We start from the raw sequence: 21,867 nt of genomic DNA, 5'->3' as shown, positions 1-21,867 counted from the left end.
ACTCGCTGCAGGACTTCCTCAGGGCAGTGTCCTTGGCCCAACCATCTTCAGCTGCTTCATCAATGACCTTCCCTCCATCATAAGGTCAGAAGTGGGGATGTTCGCTGATGATTGTACAGTGTTCAGTTCCAGCACAACCCCTCAGATAATGAACCAGTCTATGCCCACATGCAATAAGACCTGGACGACGTTCAGGCTTGGGCTGATAAGTGGCAAGTAACATTCGCGTCACATAAGTGCCGGGCAATGACTATCTCCAACAAGCGAGAGTCTAACCACCGACCCTTGACATTCAACGGCATTACCATCGCTGAATCCCCCACCATCAACTTCCTGGGGGTCACCATTGACCAGAAACTTAACTGGACCAGTCATATAAATATGATGGCTACAAGAGCAGGTCAGAGGCTGGATATTCTGCGGCGAGTGTCTCATCTCCTGACTTCCCAAAGCCTTTCCACCATCTACAAGCAACAAGTTAGGAGTGTGATTGAATACTCTCCACTTGTCTGGATGAGTGCAGCTCCAACAATATTCAAGAAGCTCAACACCATCCAGGTCAAAGCAGTCCGCTTGATTGGCACCCCATCCACCACCTTAAAACATTCATTCCCTCCACCACCGTGGCTGCACTGTGTACCATCTACAAGATGCACTGCAGCAACTCGCCAAGGCTTCTTTAACAGCACCTCCCAAACCCGCGACTTCTACCAACTAGCTGAACACGGGTAGCAGGCGCATGGGAACACCATCACCTGCAAGATCCCCTCCAAGTCACATACCATCCTGACTTGGAAATATATCGCCGTTCCTTCACTGTCGCTGGGTCAAAATCTTGGAACTCCCTACCTAACAGCACTGTGGGAGTACCTTCACCACATGGACTGCAGCGGTTCAAGAAGGCAGCTCACCACCACCTTCTCAAGGGCAATTAGGGATGGGCAATAAATGCTGGCCTTGCCAGCGACGCCCACATCCCAGGAACGAATAAAAAAAAACTAGAGCATCCCTCTGAATTCTCACACAAACCACCACTTACACAATTTTTCACTTAGATGAAATTGCAACTCTAGATTGCAGGAAAATGCACAATTTCTGCATCCTCCACATGGGTGGTGTTTCCTGCTCTTTCTCCTGTGACTGTCCTTTTTAACCACTTTCTTCAGAATAAAAATTAGAAACATAAGGGGGTGTAATTTTGACCTTGGGTGAGAGTGTAAAATGGGCGATATCGATTTAGCTGCCCGTTATAGATCTCTCCCGATTTTTACTTCCATTGACTTCTAGTTAGTGGGGAAGAAGTGCTTTGTAGGTGATTCATCTTGGATAGATTTGAGCTCCCCTTCACAACTACAACAAAGTTTCAATGAGGGCCAATGAACATATGTAACAAAGCTGTTATTTTGAGACAACAGGTACCAGCAATTTGCTGTTGACTGGTATTAGTGCTGGAATGTCTCATTGTATAAATTTTGCAATGTGATAGCACAGGCATGTTTATCCAATAACTAGAGCTGTATACATATTACAGGTATGCATAGAAACAACAACAAACATCACTGAGGCTACAATGGTGATAACATCACCTTGTCTCGCTTTTCATGGAATTAGTTGCCACTAATCACATACTTCATGTACATACTTGTTGTTAGAAAACTTCAATAATTAGGTACAATGTCAAATTTAGTCAACAATATATATTGACATATTTATTATCAACTAAAAGTTTAGGCAATAAACTACTCAATGCTTGTAGAATGGGGCCGATAAGTGGACTCCCTATATTTACTAGCTGGAGCTACTCTAGTTAACAAACTAGGCATCTCTAACGTTTTAAGGGGTTTGTCAAAAGAACAATAGTATAAATAGGTTTTTATATTCATAGAAACATAAATCAGTTTGGCTAATGTCAGCTTGGCTCAGTTGGAAGCACTTTCACCTCTGAGTCAAAAGTTTGAGAGTTTCAACCCTAAACCAGGGTTTGAGTATGTAATCGAAACTGGCATTGTATTGTTGGAGATGGCCTTGTGTGGATTAACTTTAAAGTAAGGTGCTGTTTGCCTGTTCAGGTGATCGTTAAAGCTGTAATGTAAAGACTGTAGTGTTGGCATTCTGGAAGGATGAGATCCAATGCTTTCAATTGTCTTCTTTATCTGAACCTGTATGTGACTATATTTTGTACCAACAATAACATTTTGATTTAAATGCAACTATCCTTCCACCTAACATCAGTTCCTGTTCACTAGTTTATCTGAAGCACTGAAGTAGATATTATATCACACAGGGAGAATACATCTCAGTTGACTGTGTGCAACAAGCAGTGAAGAAGTTTTGAATGTGCCAGTTGTGCAAACTTAATTAAAAAGAAAAATCAAAAAATTAATGTAGTACTGAAATGATTGAAATAATAATTGACAGTGGAAAAACATTATATATGTGAAACAAAATACACAACAGGATATAATGAGTTGCCCAACTTTTCTACACAAAATCATAAGTAAGCTATGAATGTCACACTCATAAGTGGAATTACTGCTTATTCTGTTCTTAAATTTAGATGGCACGGTAGGTTCAACAATGGTCTTGAGGGATGTAACACTGACCTTTGGGTCTAGGATTCAAATTTACCCCATGTTGATGGGTAGAAAATCTCCCCTGCCTTAGCTGTAAGAGTTCCTTCAAAAAAAGGAGCTCAACAGATTTCAAGCCAAATGCCTGTAAGCCCACAGCACTAATTGGCACAAAAGTGGCAAACTCACTCAGATAGGCATAAGGATGGTTGGTGTAGGAAGTGGAAACAAATCACATTAGTACAATAGTGAAACTCTTGCTAAGGTTTGAGGGTAAAGGCAAAGTAGGCAGAGCTTTGCCCTGCAGCTGGCTATGCTGTAACTAACCTAAAACCCTTTGATGTTGGTACTGGGTGGTAAAATGGCAAAAAAAGTTCTATTACCCAGAATGGTGCGCAGAAAATTATTTCCCACCCCCCCTAAAAAAAACACTAAAATATATAAACACAAAAAAATTAAGTTTTATACAATGTTGGGAGTGTATTGGAGTCATTACAGGAAAAGGCTACCCCAATAATAAAATTGCAATTTAAAGACTACTATGACTAGATTTAATCACCATTATTAATTAAGCTTCATTCTCTGAATATGTATAAGTGAGTCAAAATTGAAGTTTCAACTCACTTGGAATCAGCAGGCCTCTGCCAAAACTCCTTTCAGAACCTCCTTTGCGGCATTGTGACGTCACATCGCCAGCTCCCTGCTGTCCGCTTGCTGAAATAGCGGGAAGCAATACTTCAAGTACAGAACTTTTTGAAACACAGTACTGGTGATTTTACTTATAAAAACGGTACCAAAACCTAGAGTATGCATGTGATGACTTTAAAAAAATAATCAAGGTTAACATGGTTTCTACTCATTTGCTTTAAAGACACATTCCTTCATTGACCAGTTAGACCACACTTAGAGTACTGTGACAATTTTGGTCGCCATATTATAAAAAGAATATAGAGGCACTGGAGAGGGTGCAAAAAAGATTTACAAGAATGATACCAGAAATGCAAGGTTATACCTATCAGGAAAGGATGAACAGGCTGGGTCTCTATTCTCTTGAAAAAAGACCTAATAAAGGTCTTTAAAAATGATGAAAGGTTTTGATAGAGTAGACACAGAGAAAGTGTTTCCACTTGTGGGGAAGAGCAAAACTAGCAGCCATCAATATAAGATAGTCACCAAGAAATCCGATAGGGAATTCAGAAGAAACTTCTTTACTCAGAGAGTGGTGAGAATATGGAACTCGCTACCACAGGGAATGGCTGAAGCGAATAGTATAGATGCATTTAAGGGGAGGCTAAATAAGCATATAAGGCAGAAGGGAATAAAAGGTTATACTGATAGAGTTAGATGCAAGACGGGAGGAGGCTCAAGTGGAGCATAAATGCCGGCATGGACTGGTTGGGCCGAATGGCCTGTTTCTGTGCTGTAAATCCTATGTAATCCTATGTAGTCGCCAGACACCCAAAGTTGATTCTGTGGTATCTGCTACATTTGCTTGGTTTTCGTAAAAAAATAAACAAAATTTCTATCAGTGGGCCCAATATTCTGAGTGCAACAATCTGCTGGGATGAGAGGCAGTGTGTAGTGCCAGCTTGTGTGATGTTATCACACTCACCAACCTACTGACACAGTATAGAAGGCAGATCATGTATTAGTCATGGTATTCCTTCCAGCTTGCATTTGGGAATCTAGGAAAAATCTTGTAAATTGGCAGGTGTGTGAATTATTCATGATGTGGAATTGAGATAGAATATCCAAAAGTAAAAAATCAAGCTAAGAGGAGGAAAGTGTAACACAGTTTAGATTTCACTACTTCACATAGAGAGTGGTGGTTGTGTGGAACAAAATGTTCACAGAGAAGTCAAAGCAGACAGTGTTAGCAAATTCAAGAGGGAATGGGATAGTCTTTTGGAAAATAAGCTATTAAGGGATATGAGATATTGCATGGTATATTTTGAACTTTGTGAATGGCCAGATGGTCCACAAAGTTCCTTTTTCATCTAATACATTCCTAAGTTTCTTTTTTTTTTAAATGTACACATTGCAAGGTTCTTCACAGTGCAATGAAGGGTAAATGTTCTGCTTTGTGCTGGTGTTGGATGGAAAATCAAGATCTGTGCCTAATCGATTTTCCAATATATGATTATGGCTCCATGCTGGCCGCACAGAAATAGAAAAGTGTCCCTGTTATGCAGAGTCTACTGATATTGTTGTGTACTTCTTGCTGAACCAGCGAGAACTTCTCATTTAATAATATAGCACTTGGTTGCAAATTCCATTTGATTATTCAGTTCTCCTATACTCCTCATTATTCTGCATCTAAGCTATAAGGTTGAAGGAGTACTGCATAGTTGGAGGTACCATCTTTTAGCTGATATGTTAAATCATGGCCTCATCTGATTGTTTAGGTAGATGTAAAAGATTCCATGGCATTATTTGAAGAAGAACAAGGAGTTCTTTTGGTGTGCTGGCTAACAGTCCTACCTGAACTAACATCAGTAAAAATAGATTAACCGGTCATTCATCTCATTTGCTGTTTGTGGGATTTTGCTGCGTGCAAATTGATTATTATTTTCACCTGTATAATAATGATGACAATATGTCAAAAATCATTCATTGGATGTGAATCATAGAACCTTATAGCACAGAAAGGCACGGATTAATCAAGGATAGTCAGCATGGATTTGTTAAGGGAAGATCGTGTCTGACTAACTTGATTGAATTTTTTGAGGAGGTAACAAGGAGGGTTGATGACAGTAATGCATTTGATGTAGTCTACATGGATTTTAGTAAGGCTTTTGACAAGATCCCATATGGCAGACTGGTTAGAAAAGTAAAAGCCCATGGCATCCAAGGGAAAGTGGCAAGTTGAATCCAAAATTGCCTCAGTGGCAGGAAGCAAAGGGTAATGGTCGATGGGTGTTTTTGTGACTGGAAGGCTGTTTCCAGTGGGGTTCCGCAGGGCTCAGTACTAGGTCCATTGCTTTTTGTGGTATATATCAATGATTTAGACTTCAATGTAGGGGGCATGATTAAGAAGTTTGCAGATGATACAAAAATTGGCCGTGTTGTTGCTAGTGAGGAAGAAAGCTGTAGACTGCAGGAAGATATCAATGGACTGGTCAGGTGGGCAGAAAAGTGGCAAATGGAATTCAATCCAGAGAAGTGTGAGGTAATGCATTTGAGGAGGGCTATCAAGGCAAGGGAATACATAATAAATGGTAGGATACTGAGAAGTGTAGAGGAACAAAGGGACCTTGGAGTGTATTTCCACAGATCCCTGAAGGTAGCAGGACAGGTAGATAAGGTGGTTAAGAAGGCATATGGGAGACTTTCCTTTATTGGCTGAGGCACAGAATGTAGGAGCAGTGAGGTTATGCTTGAACTGTATAAAACACCAGTTAGGCCACACCTAGGGCACTGTGTACAGTTCTGGTCACCACATTACAGGAAAGATGTGATTGCACTTGCAAGGGTACAGAGGAGATTTACGAGGATGTTGCAAGGAGTGGAGAATTTTAGCTATGAGAAAAGATTGGCTAGGCTGGGTGACGTAATAAAGACTCACTACGCACTTGGTTGTACATAAAGCAAGGCTTTAATCGACTTGTAACAAAACATGGAGGTCTAGTTAGTAGTCACTAGCTTCCTGTTTCCAGACTGTCTCTGGCCAAGCTGGGCCCACGCCCTAGTATTTATACTCCTCAGGCGGCGCCCTCAGCTGGCCATTCAGTAGTACTTCCTGAGTTACTTCTTGTAGAAGTTGTGATTTATGACACTGGGGTTGTTTTCTTTGGAACAGAGGAGGCTGAGGTGATTGATGTGTATAAAATTAAGAGGTTCCTAGATAGAGTGGGTAGGAAGCACCTATTTCCCTTAGCAGAGAGGTCAATAACCAGGGAGCATAGATTTAAAGTAACTTGTAGAAGGATTAGAGGGGAGTTGAGGAGAACTTTTTTCACCCAGAGGGTGGTGGGAGTCTGGAACTCACTGCCTGAAAGGGTGGTAGAGGCAGAAACCCTCATCATATTTAAAAAGTACTTGGATATGCACTTGAAGTGCTGTAACCTACAACGCTACGGACCAAGAGCTGGAAAGTAGGATAGCTCTTTTTCGGCAGGCATAGTCACGATGGACCAAATAGCCTCCTTCTGTGCCATAAATTTTTTTGATTCTGTGATTCTAGGAGGCCATTTGGCCCATCGTTAATGTGCAGGTTCTTTGAAAGAGCTATCCAATTAGTCCCACTCTCTAGCTCTTTCCCCACAGCCCTGCAAATTTTTCCTTTTCAAGTATTCATCCAATTCCATTTTGAAAGTTATTATTGAATCTGCTTCCACCACTCTTTCCAGCAGTGAATTTCAGATCATAACAACTTGGTGCATAAAATAAATTTCTCTTCATCTACCCTCTGGTTCTTTTGCCAATTATCTTAAATCTGCGACCTTTGGTTCCCAACCCTCCTGCCAGTTTCCCCCTATCTACTCTATTAAAACCACATATAATTTTAACACCTCTATTGATTCTCCCCTTAACCATCTCTGCTCTGAGAACAATCCTAGCTTCTCTAGATGAAAGGTCAAGGTGACTGACCTTTCATCTAGAGAACTCTGCTTCTGGTCATTATCACATTGCTGTTTGTGGGAGCTTGCTGTGCGCAAATTGGCTGCTGCGTTTTCCACATTACAACAGTGACTACACTCCAAAAGTACTTCATTGGCTGTAAAGCGCTTTGAGACGTCTGGTGGTCGTGAAAGGCACTATATAAATATAAGTCTTTCTTTCTTTCTCTTTCCACAGATGTTGCCTGACCTGCTGAGTGTTTTCCAGCATTTTCCATTTTTATCCCAGCTTCTCTAGTCTCTCCACCTAACTGAAGTCCCTCATCTCTGGTATCATTCTAGTAAATCTCCTCTGCACCCTCTCCAAGGCCTTAACATCCTTAGCATGTGAAGCACTTTGGGACATCCTGAGGACATAACAAGCTGGTACATAAATGCAAATTCTTTATCAGGCTTTTTATTTTCTTTATTCTATTTAAATCACAAGGCAAAGAAAGGGAAACATTATTTTGTCATTTCAAATCGAAGCTTGAGAAACAAATTATGAAATTCAACTTATCCAATCATCTCAAACTTCTCGAAAATGTTATCCAGGTGCTCTCCATCCAGCTTTTACTTTCGCTTTCAATTTTACATTCAAAATGAGATTTAGACTATGAGGACAATCATGGACCTGATCAGTCTCACTTTTTCAAGTGGACTAAAACATAAGTACAGACTGCAAAACATCGAAGAGATCTGCTCCTCCAAATTCACGCACTTATTGATTCACTTCCTGCCATTTAAACTTTCGTCTTTGTAAAATTCTTCAAGTCCAGCCTGCAGTTTCTGATCATTGAGATTCTTGGTAAAACTTTACATTGAATGTTATTTAAAAAAATATACAGTATACCACAGTATTGTTGCAAAGTAGGTTCTGAAAGGAATTATAGCTGTAGCCTACTGATTCCAAGTGAGCTGGAAACACTTTTCACTATTCAGTTGAGAAAGTAAAACTCAAATTAATAATAGTGATTAAATACTACAGACACCTCTATATTAAAGATTCATTTCTAGTGACTGACACTTTTCCTTTTAACACTGAAGGCAGTTAAGCTGCTTTATGATCCCATTAGAGGCATAAAGTGACAACAGAGCAGTTATGATATCATGAACTATCGGCAGTTTTCACTGTGGAAGTAAATTATATAAGATATGATATGAATCATGGAACATATGTTAGTACATTGAAATATATTTAATGATCATCTAATAACACTTTTGCTTTTTTCCCCTGAGTATAGGACTAGTGGACACTATGATGATGGGACTTTACAGCATATACTTTACTTTGAACTGTGACAAGCAGCACCAGGCCTTACAGAACAATATGTGGTTCACTTGACAGGACCACTAAATAACATCATCATGATGTGTAGTACCAGTGGTATTTGGTGACACACAGCAAAGCAGAGATAGTTTATAATCTTTTAAAATCTTTTAATCTCCTTCAATTTAATCACACACAGAATCACCACATTGTACCATTACGGAGGAGGAGATGACGGGTAAATTCCAGTTAATACTCCCTGAACAGCAGCATCAAAAATAATATATATATATATATATATATATATACACACACACCACATACATACACAGAATCATACACACACAAAAATGTATGGACCGGGGACTACAAGGAGAAAAGGGTTTGAACAATTTATACGATGATTGCTTTAACTACAAAATGTTTCTTTACTTCACATAATTGCCATGGCGGACCATTCCGCTCCCTCCCTCAACACAATGACAGCAGCAATGCCAACCAAGCATGGTAAAACTATGTTTAAATTAATTAAATATTTAACTCACATAATACAATTCCTACTAGTGTCACTGAGTAAAGTACCAGTTTATAACTGTAACATTAAGACTCAAAAACTGGCTTTGCCTGAGACACATAGAAAATTTTAAATTGTGCCCAATTATTTCCTATGTACTAAACAGGAAAAGTGATTTCATCAACTTCACCAGAATTAGATAAGCAATCTTACTATAGTGCTCTATTTGTATTCCTTAAAAATTCAATAAATCTACAGTCTAGCATTAAAAATGATTTGGAATAATCTTCATTAGTAGCAGATTGTGTGGTATTTAATCAAATTCCAAAAATCTGTTGAAAAGCATCTGGTACTGTAGCTCTGACTATGAATGGCTGATAGTTATGTATTGTGCTAATCTCACACTGCTGTCCATTTTCTGCCTGCTACTGCGCTGGCACCCATCCTTGAACAATAAGTACTTTAACAGCAGCTGGCTATCCATCAAAGACCCTTCCACCGATCTGATTTAGTACAAAATAGATTTAGTACCAGAATAGATTAGTATAGACGCTGGTTTCCAGGAAATGATTGTTCCTATTAAAAGGGGATATTTTTAACTCCTAGCCAAGCAGGGGTATGTATGCTGGCTGTTAAAGCTTTGAAGAATAGTGAAGATGAAATCCCTTTTTCAAATTGTATAACTATGCAAGTATAGAAATATTCATAACTTTCTTCCCTAGTCATATTATCCTATTATTACTTATTAACTTTTTTTTACTCTATAAACATTAGAATGTGATTCTGAATTGTATGCACAGAGGAAATTAAATGTACCAAAGGGTTAACATCTAACCTTCCTTCCACCCTTCTCCCCATCAGTCTTCAGCTTTTGCCACACAAGAAGACTAGTCCCAAACAACACAAGGGAAGGGCGCTATCCTCTCCATGATCTTTTTGTGTTTACAACGTATTTTATTGGCTACAATTGGTTTGGGAGTTGCATCAGCTTGAAGTGATGCATATCAAATTTAGGCGTTTGTCTGCCTGACAGTTACAGTTTATCCTGGTACAGTTTTCTTTAATCCTACACAGTAAATATAAAGTTGCCATACAGAGGCAGTACAGAAGGAACACACACATATAATAGAGGAGCGCATACAGGCAATATAAAGAAGCTATACACACGCACCATTAAAAAGCCATGCACAAGCAATATAGAGAAACCACATATAGTTAAAATATAGAACCATATACACGGCATAGAGTTTTCTCTAATAAAGTTACATCCCTCTTAGGAACATATTTTACATAGTATTGGTAAATTATTTACCTCTGGTATGTCTCCCCCATCCATTAAATGTGGTTCAATCTCCCTTTACTCTTCTAACTGCCACCTTTTACTCTTTATTGCCATTTTCCTAAGTTAAGGAAGCTGTTGCTAACTGTCAAATCAAACATCACCTTGAAGGTTTTGACCTAATCCACAATCAGGAGAATAGATTTTGACAAGGCTGTTTCTCTGATGATATTACACGCCTCTGAAGCTCTGCTCTTGAATATTTTGGTGAATGATATGATATTGCCTTGGATATATGTGTGAAACCTCTGTCAGATTCTGCTGCGGTGCAATTTTAAACCTCCTATGGCTTCTCACCAAAGTTATGTGACAGCTATCTAGTTGATCTCATCGTCTGATACTTTTTCCATTAACTTAATGGTTCCCCATTGCTTTATTTTCTTTCTCTGTTTCTTCTTCACCTTAATGATCAGCTCCACTTATCATTCAATCCTATCCACTCTTTTTCTGATAATTTGACGTTCCTTTAGGTAACATGTCTCGAGTCTCAGAGCTTCTCGTCTTTATTCAATACAACATCTGAATCTTGATTTCCTCCATGATCTTCAATGGAACAATGAAAATCTTGTTTCTTTTGATACTTCAACAGCTTTGTCATGTCTCTTGCAAATCAAACCAACAATTGTCACATCTTATTTTGATAGATGAATAAAGGTGGAACTATGAACATTATTGGCCTCAATATCTGTTCTGATCTCAATTGGAATTTCTACATTTCCTCCACTGCTAAGGATGCCTCCAAGAAGCTCTTTTATGCCAAGGACGTAATTTCCCTTCAACAACTCTTAACTCTCTGTCCAACTTGGAAGACAGCTGCTGTAAGACATTAGCTGGAGGCCAGGTATGAGAACACATGCTCGTATATCCAGGACTCAGTGACAACCATCATTGGGTTGTAGAGTGGCGAGCAGGAGTTGCTGAAGTTCCACACCTCTGTTCAGTGGGGTATGGTACATGTCCATGCTGTGGTCAGGATGATGGTGGCAATGCACTGAAAGATTATATGGTGAGTTGTGCTGCTCATGACAAACTCCTGGTAACTGTTGTCTATCTATCAAGAGCTGAAACTTGTGCTTGTCAACTGTCAGATGACCAACTAGTGACTGTCCTCCTTGGAGGGAAGATAAACAGAAGCTGTTTAGAGTCAAGTTGGCTCCAAGATGACATGCTTGGCCAAGGAAGCTCAGAATCAATTTAACCCTCTGTGGTAGATGCAGTAATTAGATACTATACAGGTCCATAGAACCCCAGGACATTGTTAATGATTACCAGCCTGCAACTTAGGGGGTTAGTTCTGTCACTGGAGGGTAGGACTGTTCCCTCATGGCTAAAAATAACTCTGCAAGCCAATTAGTAGAGTGGATAACCTTTGCAGTTTTAGCCAAAAAGCAACAAGGTACAAAATGTAAGATTTTTTGTGAAGCCGTTGCAGGCAAACATTCATGTACAACAATTCCTGAGACACAGTCCATTGGCCTAACAAGTCAACTGGGAGGAAATTCTGCCACTACTGACAAATACATTGCCAGCATTCTGAGTGTTAATGTAAAGCCAAATGGAAGTACCCTCTAAAATGAATCTCAATCAAATAATTTTATATTTATGTAGAAGTAAGCATCCCTGAGGCTCACAGCTGTTACCTCTATTCCTACATCCACAAACTGAATTGTGTACAGCAATGTCATCATCTTGAACTTTTTACCGCAGCATGACTCTTTGAGCTCAACACTAGTCCTTTTGTGGACAACAAATTAACAGCAGAACCAACAGCTTTCTAATCGTAAGGGATACCTTGTACAGTTTAGGAGAGAAGAAACTTCTTCATCAGCAAAACCAGGTCCACCTCAAAGGTATTAACTATGAATTATTCCGGCAATTTGGGTAGTATGCACTATATTATTCATCAGGCACCAGCCTGTTTGATTGCAGCATGAATCTGCATCATCTAATGAATGAACCTGACCCAGTATGTTTCATAAGTTACAAATGTTGTTTGGAGAATGACCTGTGCCCACACATACCTTCCCCCCTTTGTGCTTCCTCTCCTCCACCCATTTAGGGGAACAAATGGCTTATACCACAGGGAATTCCACTTTTTCCATCAGGAATTGCAATAGTCACTTGACGCAAATGAGACAGGGCTGAAGTTGTAAGGGCTTGGACCAAAGCCTTAAATCAATATCTGATACACTGGCGCATTAAACAACACCAGTGCTGACATCTGAGCCAAAGCTGATCCTTGTGTTTCTGTCAAAACCTCAATTAATGATTGAATAGGCAGTGCTAGTGTTGCCATATAGAATTGTAAGTATTTTATGACCACAGTCATTAACTCAAACCTTATAATAAAAAGGTTTTCAGAGTAGCTGATTTGTCATCCAATGGATTGCCTTGGAAAAGACTGAATCTGCACTGGAGGTAATTCATTGCCGGTCGATGCTGACACACATATATCCAGAGAAAGAAGGCAATATATCAGTGACAACTTCCACTTTTGAGGCTGCTTAATTTGGGGCTGAAGTTATGGTTGGATTTTTGAGGCGAGGAGAAGAAATTCTCAGGGCCAAGGATGATGCAGCAGTCTGTCAGTTAACACCTCCATCAAAGCAGTACTAAGCAGTGCTGCTTTACTGGAGGACTGAACCTTCACCAGTGTCCATACTCTCAAGGATAAGAGCTTTGATTTGAGAGTGATCAATGTATTTTGGTGGAGCTGAAAACAGTTCCATGGGTCAAAAAAAAAGACCCTGACTCACGATACATTCTTAGAAATGGTCCAAACACTGATCAAACTATAACTCTGGCTTGCTTCTCCTTGTTCTACCATTTTTTGCTGCTCTCCATTTTTTTCTGCTCTCCTCCTCCTCTCCTGAAGGTATTGACTCCTTGCTAAGTTACATGGCTCCTGGAACCGTCCACTATCAATTGGCCATTCTTTGCTTGTGAGCCTAGACAGTGAGTGTCGGCAGGCTTATTGAGCACAGAGGCATTGTAGCTGTGCATGATCCTGATTTCACGGATTGTCCACATATATGCACTTCCAGCAGGAGTAGGTGGACAGTGATTAGGAGCAGGAACCCTTACCAATTTTCCACTCCCAAACCCAGGGCCATTGAAGCCAATTGTTCGGTCCTTACTGCTGCCCCAGCTGAGATCAGCTAACATGCACAGGCCAGGGACAATGCCTGGGGCCTTCTTGATCTGTATGAAATAGCTACTGACTACTTTAACCAGGTGAAGCATCAGAGGAGCAGTTTGATTCTCTTGCTTAACTAAAACTTTTGAGGCCATTTCTGGACTGTTTATCATATTTTTCTGGTTTTCTTTCCTCCTGACTCTGAGGGGGGTAAATTGGATAGCCCCCGAAAACAGGTGCAGGGATCGCGTTATAAGATTAACCCGCGCCTGTTGATTGCAATGGTGGGAGCACGGAAACTTTGTGCTACCCGCTCATTTGAATGATTTCTGCTTCCAGTCAGCGTTAACCATGCTGTTCATTGGCTGGATGTATCAACAGGGAACCAATATCGTAACTTGCTATCACGAGTTAAAGCTAACCTGCACTGCTTAAAGCTAGCCTGCACCTCTTAAAGGGGAGGTGCATTGTGGCTGGAGCGGGTGCTGGGAGTCATGCAGGAAGTGAATCTGACCTGGGAAACAATGAAGAATAGCACAACATGGGAGAGAGCGGGCTCCAAGGCCTTCGGATGCTGCACTGGAGACCTTGGTGGAGGAGGTGGAAAGTGGGAGATAAGTCCTCTATGCACAGGGGGCCAGGAGGCTTTCCAGACACTCACTCAAAGGGCAGTGGGAGTAGATAGCCGTGGAGGTTAATGCCAGGAGTCAAGCCCTGAGGACCTGGATGCAGCACCGCAAGAAGTTTAACAACCTCACAAGTGGTCAAGGTCAGTGAATGCATCTTCAAAATGCCATATTCTACCAACTGCACCACTAGTCAAAGACAATCATCAATTCACCACACCTACATCACTCACCTACCAACAATCTCTATCAATCAGGACTCATAACTTACATGCATATGCTTCACATCACCCTCACACACTTAGCACCACTGCAAGCCTCACACCCACATCTCACAGCTTGCACACAGTCAGTTATTCAACCATGACAGCCACACCACCCAAACAGATTGCACTATACTCACTGACATCTCTCTCTCTTGCAAGGCAAGGTGGTGCACAACCAGAGGCAGCAGGGACTACCAGTAGGGGGACAGGCATGCCTGGAGGAGACGGTGCTAGCCATTATTGGAACTGCAATTGCTGAGCCCATGGCCTGTGGCTGGGCTGAATCAAATGATGGTATCCTCAAATCTAATCTCCTTCTCATATCTCACTTCCTCCTCATCCCACAATCTCTTCTGCCTTACATGCTGCAGATGGTGTAAGCATGCACCTCTTACTTGCCCCCCACTCCCTCCACCACCCCACCGCAACCTTACCCTTGTGCCTTTCTCCTTTCAGATACCCAAGAACTGCAACCTGGCCAGGCAGTGGAGGAACAGCAAGAAGACAGTGATGATGAAGACCCACCATCACTTGACTTGACACTCGCAGTTACCAGCACAGATACTGACACTGCGTGTAACTTAGAAGATAACATAGAGGCGGGATCTGCAAGTGGTGAGACACCAGGTACAAGTGGCCTGCAGCCAGGGCAGGGGGCATGGATAGCACAGGTGCCAGCTCACCAGAGGGCAAGGTCGCACATAGATTCCCCTACAGAGGACACAGATGAGGACTTCGATGGGGCATCTAAAGAAGAAGGCTGATGGGTATGTACAATGAAATGCTTGATGCATTGGCAAGCCTGACAGAAAGTCTGTGTTCAATGTCAAGGAGAATGGAGGAGTCCAGCATCAACTTGGCACAGGGCTTTGCACAGAGCTTGGAGCCCATCCTTTCCAGTGTGATTGTGGTGGCCAACTCCATTCACACACTTATAGACACAACCATGATGCAGTGTCTAATGGCCGATGTCTCAGTTTCCATTGCAGCACAAGCAGCAGCCACCCAACGTCCAAGTGCTGCAGTGGAAGCTCAGACTACTGTCATGCAAGGTTAGCTTGCTGCCATCACGGCTGTGGATTACAGTGTTCAAAGGGGCTTGCAGGGTGTCACACTAGTCCTGCAATCTGTCCTCCAACAGATTACTAGGATTGCCGAGGCGCTGCCCTGGGGGAGTGGCAATGGCTCCGTGGAGCACAAACCTGCTGTCCTTTCTCAGGACGACAGCACTCATCCTCCTACCCCTGCCACTCTGCCAGTGCCCTTGCTGTTGTCTGTCAGCCAGCCAGCCCAAACTGCAGTCGCCCATGCTGAGATGGTGCAGACTGCAGCTGGGCCTTCTAGGCCCAGAGCTTCTCACGGTTGTCCTCCAAGGCCATCTGCAGTCTCCTGCACTGCAAGTCAGCAGCCTTCCACCAGCCATGCTGCAGCCACTGGGATAGCATTCATAGGAGCACTAGGACAGGAAAAGGCACACGGAACACAGGCACTAAGGAAATGCACAAGGGTGATTAGTTGACTTTTGCATGCAATATGACATGATTTTATTTATAAATTTGGTTTGGAATGTTTATTTTGTGGTGGCTTTTGTAGTGTATGTGCCTTTAAGAGCCCCCTGTGTACTGTAATGCCGGTAATGGCCACTCGGGCTATATAAGCCTGTATATTGTGTTGTATCAGTTAGTTCACCTCCAGACTTTGTTCAGTAAACACCTGTGAAACTAACTCCTGCCTTCAGTGTCTCTATTAACACATGGATACAACAGTGGCGACGAATTGGAAACGGACTTACCTGCAATTCGGCAGCACCTCAAGGACATCGATTCCTCAGACGTCCAAAGTCGAAGAAAAGCAAGAAAAAAAAAAAAACTGTGGTTTCACCAGCTAGCCGAGCTGGTGGCAGGTACTGCAATAATCCTTCCTGGGCGGCGGGCTGGGGCTCCATCGGCTGGCTCTGCAGCGAGGCCAAGCAGCGAAGGTGGAGTCAAGCAGAAACAGACAGGGGGGAGCACTCGGGAGACGGCCGGCGCTGCAAAGCAGGTCGGCGTTCGGACCTAGCAGAGGGAGGGAAAAGTCCCAGAGAGTCCGGCGGGAACAAGTCTCCACCTGTAAATAAATAAATAATTTTAAAAAACGCGGAAAACAGCGTTGTCAGCAGCAGCAGCGGCGGGAAAGCGCGGGGAGTGCCATTTTTTTTCTGCAGGAAAGAAAGGAAAGCGCGGGAAGCGCCATTTTTTTTCCAGGATGCCTAAGGCTGGCAATATTGATGCTTTTGATAACGATATAGAGGATTGGACCACATATGTGGAAAGAGTGAAGGTATATTGCACAGCAAATGGAATAGAAAATGATAAAAAGGCATCAGTACTTCTAAATCTAATGGGCGCAAAGACATATGGGCTGTTACGAAACTTAATCACTCCAGCCAAACCAAAGGACAAGAATTTTAAGGAAATTGTTGATACCCTACAGGAGCACTTAAACCCCACACCGCTGCTGATAGTGGAACGATTCAAATTCTTCGAGAGGAATCAGCACAAGAATGAAAGTAACGCTGATTACCTCACCGAATTAAGAAAGCTATCAAAGCACTGCCAATTCGGGGCAGGACTGGCAGATTCTCTTCGAGACAAATTCGTCTGCGGTCTCCTAAGTGAAGGAACACAAAAAAGGCTGCTTTCTGAGAAAGATTTGACACTGGACAAGGCTTTCAGTATGGCTGTATCATACGAAGCAGCTGCAAGAGGAGCTGCAGAGATACAGCAAAAGCCACAGGACTTCGGCACCCATGAAATGACACAGGGTTTCGAGAGATGTTATCACTGCGGCGGATCCACCCATGACCAGAGGGACTGCTGGTTCAAGGACAAAGCATGCAGGCAATGCGGAAAGATTGGACACATTGCACGGGTATGCCGATCTGGACAAAAAAAATCCACGGACAGGAAAAAAAAATCAATGAAGAAAAGTACAGAAAGGTACAAATGATGACGGACAGTAGCTCCGAAGACCAGAAGAGCAATAGCGACTCCGGAAACAAGAGACTAAGCTGTCTCAAATTACATAATGTAATTGCCAAAGAAGATTACCAGACCAGTTGGGTTACCCTCACGATAGCAGGGTCCCCAGTTAAAATGGAGCTAGATACAGGATCAGCTCTGACCGTCATAAATCGACGGGATTACGAGCAGCTATTTCCGCATATACCTTTAAAAGGCACATCCATTATCTTGAAAACATATACGGGGCAGAAAGTATACCCCAAAGGAAAAATAAGCGTGCCTGTTGTATACAACAGCAAGGAAATACAGAAGTTGTATTTATACGTTCTACAAGATGGTGGTCCACCGCTGTTGGGACGTGAATGGATCAGGAAGATACGTTTAGACAGGCACTCCATTCAGGCACTGACGGTGACCAGTAAGAAAAAAAATGATGATGACGTCATACCTGAACGATTAAAAGACATCTTGGCCAACGCCAAGGAAGTGTTTCAAGAGAAACTAGGAACCTTGAAAGGCATCACCGCCTCAATAAAAGTGGAAGATGCGGCAATTCCCAAGTTTTTTAAGGCAAGGCCGGTGCCATACGCAATTCGTCCAGCAGTCGAAGCAGAGCTGGAGAATTTGGAAAAGGCAGGCGTATTATCCAAGATAGATTGGAGCGAGTGGGCAACACCCATCGTCCCGGTCATGAAGAAAACGTTGAATAATGATAAATCTGAAGAACAGAGAAAAATTCGCATCTGTGGAGACTTCAAGGTGACTGTAAACCCAGTCCTTCACATGGTACAGTATCCTCTTCCGAGGATAGAAGATATTTTCGCCTCACTATCCGGAGGGAAACGTTTCACCAAAATTGACTTGGCACAGGCATATCTACAGATGGAGGTTGAAGAGGCCTCTAAAAAGTATCTCACGATAAATACACACAAAGGCCTGTACCAGTACAATCGACTGGTTTTCGGAGTAGCATCAGCTCCAGCTATCTGGCAAAGAGCTATGGAGCAAGTCCTCCAAGGGATTACGGGGACTCAGTGCTACCTAGACGACATCCTTGTAACAGGAGAAAACGACAACGAGCACCTTGCCAATTTGGAGCAGGTGCTCACTAGGCTGAGAGAACGGGGCCTACGAGCAAATCGCCCCAAGTGCGAATTTTTCAAGAAACAAATATCATATTGTGGCCACATAATTAATAAGGAAGGATTGCATAAGTCACCTGAAAAAATTGAAGCGGTCATAAAAGCCCCAGCACCTGAAAATATTTCACAATTAAGGTCGTTCCTGGGATTGATAAATTACTATCATAAATTTTTACCGAACTTATCAACTCTTCTGCACCCTCTTAATGAACTGCTACAAACAGGAGTAATTTGGAAATGGAGCGAAGACTGTAAACGTGCCTTCCATAAATGCAAAGACTTAATCACGTCCAAGGAAGTTTTGGCTCATTACAACCCATCACTGCCAATCAGACTGGCGTGCGATGCATCCCCTTACGGCGTAGGAGCGATATTATCGCATAGACTCCCTGATGGCTCGGAACGGCCGATAGCTTTTGCGTCACGCTCATTGAACTCAGCTGAGCGTAACTATGCCCAAATCGACAGGGAAGCACTCAGCCTGGTATGGGGAGTGAAGAAATTCAACCATTACCTACATGGACAAAAATTTACCTTGTTGACTGACCATCAACCCCTCATCTCCATATTCAACCCTAAAAAGGGTGTTCCCATTATGACAGCGCAAAGGCTACAGAGGTGGTCCCTTTTTCTAGGGGCACACCAATATGACATAGAATACAAAGGATCAAAACAGCATGGGAATGCTGACGGTTTATCGCGCCTACTGTTGCCAACGGTAGAAGAGGCACCTACAGTAGACCCAGTGGAGATGTTCCACTCTACCATAGTGGAATGTCTACCAGTAACAAATTCTGCCATTGAAAGGGAAACGAGAAATGACCCGACTCTCTCACGGGTCTACGATTTAACAGTGAAGGGATGGCCAGCACATGGCGAACTACTGTTGCCAGCATTATCGCAAAGAAGAGAACAGCTGCCAGCCTTATCGCAAAGAAGAGAACAGCTGTCAGTGTGCCGAGGAACCTTGATGTGTGGATCCAGAGTGGTGATTCCACCCAAACTCCAGGATAAAGTGCTAAAGGAGCTTCACGAGGGGCATCTGGGTGGAGTGAAAATGAAGAACCTAGCCAGGGCGTTTGTATGGTGGCCAGGTATCGATGGAGACATCGAAGAAATGACCAAGAGCTGCCTAGGATGCCAGAAGGTCCAAAACGCTCCACCACAAGCCCCTCTACATCCATGGGAGTGGCCCTCATCTCCATGGCAAAGGGTACACATCGACTTTGCTGGTCCATTTATGGACTCAATGTTCTTAATCGCGGTTGATGCACACTCCAAGTGGCTGGAGGTAATAAAGATGTCCTCCACCACCACGGAAAAAACCATCACAGTATTAAGGACCATATTTGCCAGGAATGGGCTGCCTGAACAGATCTGTTCTGATAATGGACCGCAATTTGTGTCCGAAGAATTCAGGAAGTTCTTAAAAAACAATGGGGTTAAGCACTACACGTCCGCCCCATACCATCCCGCCACCAATGGATTGGCTGAAAGGTTTGTCCAGACCTTCAAGAAGGCCATAAAGGCCATGGGTAATGAAGACATAAAACTTCAGCATAAGGTAGATAACTTCTTGTTTGCATACAGGAATGCAACACATATAGTTACAACCAAACTCCCGCCATGATGTTCTTCAATAGAAGCCTAAGATGCCGGCTGGATTTGATCAAGCCAAACATCAGAAGGGACGTGGAGAACCGGCAATTTCAAGGCATGAATGAAAGGCCAACTAGAACCTTCCAGATAGGTCAACAAGTTTTGGCCCGGGACTACCGTACCGAGAAATGGCAGCCTGGAACTATTTGCACACGACTAGGACCGCTGATGTATACCGTGGACATTGGAGAAAGCATAATAAGGCGCCATGCTGACCAGATCATAGAGTCATCCGAAAAGGGACAACCTACACCACAACTCTATACGCCTAATGATGAAGTAGAGATACCCATAGTATCTACCTCCGATCCGGTGATACTGGAACCAGATGAACCCGACACTGGCATTCAAGCCGAATCAGCCTTGCCAAAAGAACCTACTACACCACCAGAAACTACTACACCACCGAGGCGTTATCCGGACCGAGTGAGGAAGCCTCCAGAGAGACTGACTTATAATTGATTAACTGCAGCAATGTGTAGATTATTGTTCTTGTAACATGTAATTAATGATTACTTAAAATATTATGTACTGGTTGGCTAAAAGGGGAGGAATTGTAGTGTATGTGCCTTTAAGAGCCCCCTGTGTACTGTAATGCCGGTAATGGCCACTCGGGCTATATAAGCCTGTATATTGTGTTGTATCAGTTAGTTCACCTCCAGACTTTGTTCAGTAAACACCTGTGAAACTAACTCCTGCCTTCAGTGTCTCTATTAACACACGGATACAACAGCTTTTTTTTTTGAATTGTGGCCAAGCAGATGCTGTGATCATCAGTGACAGAGGGAAGGTAAGGTGTGAGACTGTTGGTGAAAGGGGAATTGGGGTTGCAGTTACTGATATCACACACGGATGAGTTCTGCATGGACAGCCCAGGCAGAAAGGGGCTGTCTAGATTGCCTCCTCCTCGTGCTCCTGTTCTTAGCTGCTTGCCATATAGCTGGTGGCAAGGGCTGTCCCCTCATGATGGCGAGGTTGTGCTGCATGCAGCAGACCACCACAAATCTTTACATGCACTCTGCAGAGTACTGCAGGGCTTCTCCAGAGCAGTCCAGGCAGCGGAAGCATTGTTTCAGCACGCCAATAGTCTGTTCTATCACGCTTCATGTGGCAGTGTGACTTTCATGGTATGCATGCTGCCCTCGTATGAGAGGTTGCGCACCGGAGTCATGAGCCATGTCATCAGCAGCTAGCCCTTGTCGCCCAGTAGCCACCCTTTGGTTTGCCATGGTGGCTCAAATGCAGCGGGCACAGTGGACTGCCGCAGAATGAAGGCATCATGGCTGCTGCCAGGATAGTGGGCACTGACCTGCAGGATTCTCTGCCAATGGTCACACACCAGCTGGACGTTGAGGGAGTGGGGCCCCTTTCGGTTCCAGTATAGGGAAGAGATGACATGCGGCACCAGCAAAGCGATGTGCGTGCAGTCAATGGCACCCTGTGCCATGGGGAAGTCTGCAATCCCAGCAAAGCCTCGTGCTCGCTCCAGCTGCTTGTCTCTGGCAAGAGAGAATGAAATGTAGTCAGCTCTCTTTGAATAGAGAGCCTCAGTGATGTCCCTTACGCAGCAGTGGATGGCAAACTGAGAGAGGTTGCAAATATCTCCAGCTCCAGCCTGGAAGGAGCCAGATGCATAAAAGTTCATTGCCATGGTCACCTTCACAGCCACCAGCAATGCGGTCCTTGCCCTGCTCGAAGGCCACAATTGTGGCTGTAGCAGGCAGCTGACTTCAGTGAGGACACCT

General features: G+C 43.1%; 1 protein-coding gene across 4 annotated transcripts in view; it reads right to left on the bottom strand.

The window, feature by feature from the left end:
* The window catches only part of LOC147117508 (retinoic acid receptor beta-like), a 334,754-nt gene that overhangs the window by 177,099 nt on the left and 135,788 nt on the right, over window positions 1-21,867 (bottom strand). For 3 of the 4 annotated variants that reach the window (XM_085988527.1, XM_085988532.1, XM_085988529.1), the window contains exon 4: window positions 3,195-3,284. The exons of the other annotated variant lie outside the window; for it this stretch is intronic. In XM_085988527.1, coding sequence (XP_085844653.1) covers window positions 3,195-3,284 — 90 coding nt within the window. The remainder of the gene's footprint in view (window positions 1-3,194; window positions 3,285-21,867) is intronic. 4 annotated transcript variants of the gene reach the window in all.

The sequence above is a fragment of the Somniosus microcephalus genome, chromosome 5 (genome assembly GCF_052327205.1).
Source record: "Somniosus microcephalus isolate GS21.2 chromosome 5, FLI_Smic_1.0, whole genome shotgun sequence".
In the NCBI taxonomy this organism is placed as follows: domain Eukaryota; kingdom Metazoa; phylum Chordata; class Chondrichthyes; order Squaliformes; family Somniosidae; genus Somniosus; species Somniosus microcephalus.
Note: the sequence above shows the minus strand (reverse complement) of the source record. Positions and strands in the feature narration are given on the sequence as shown.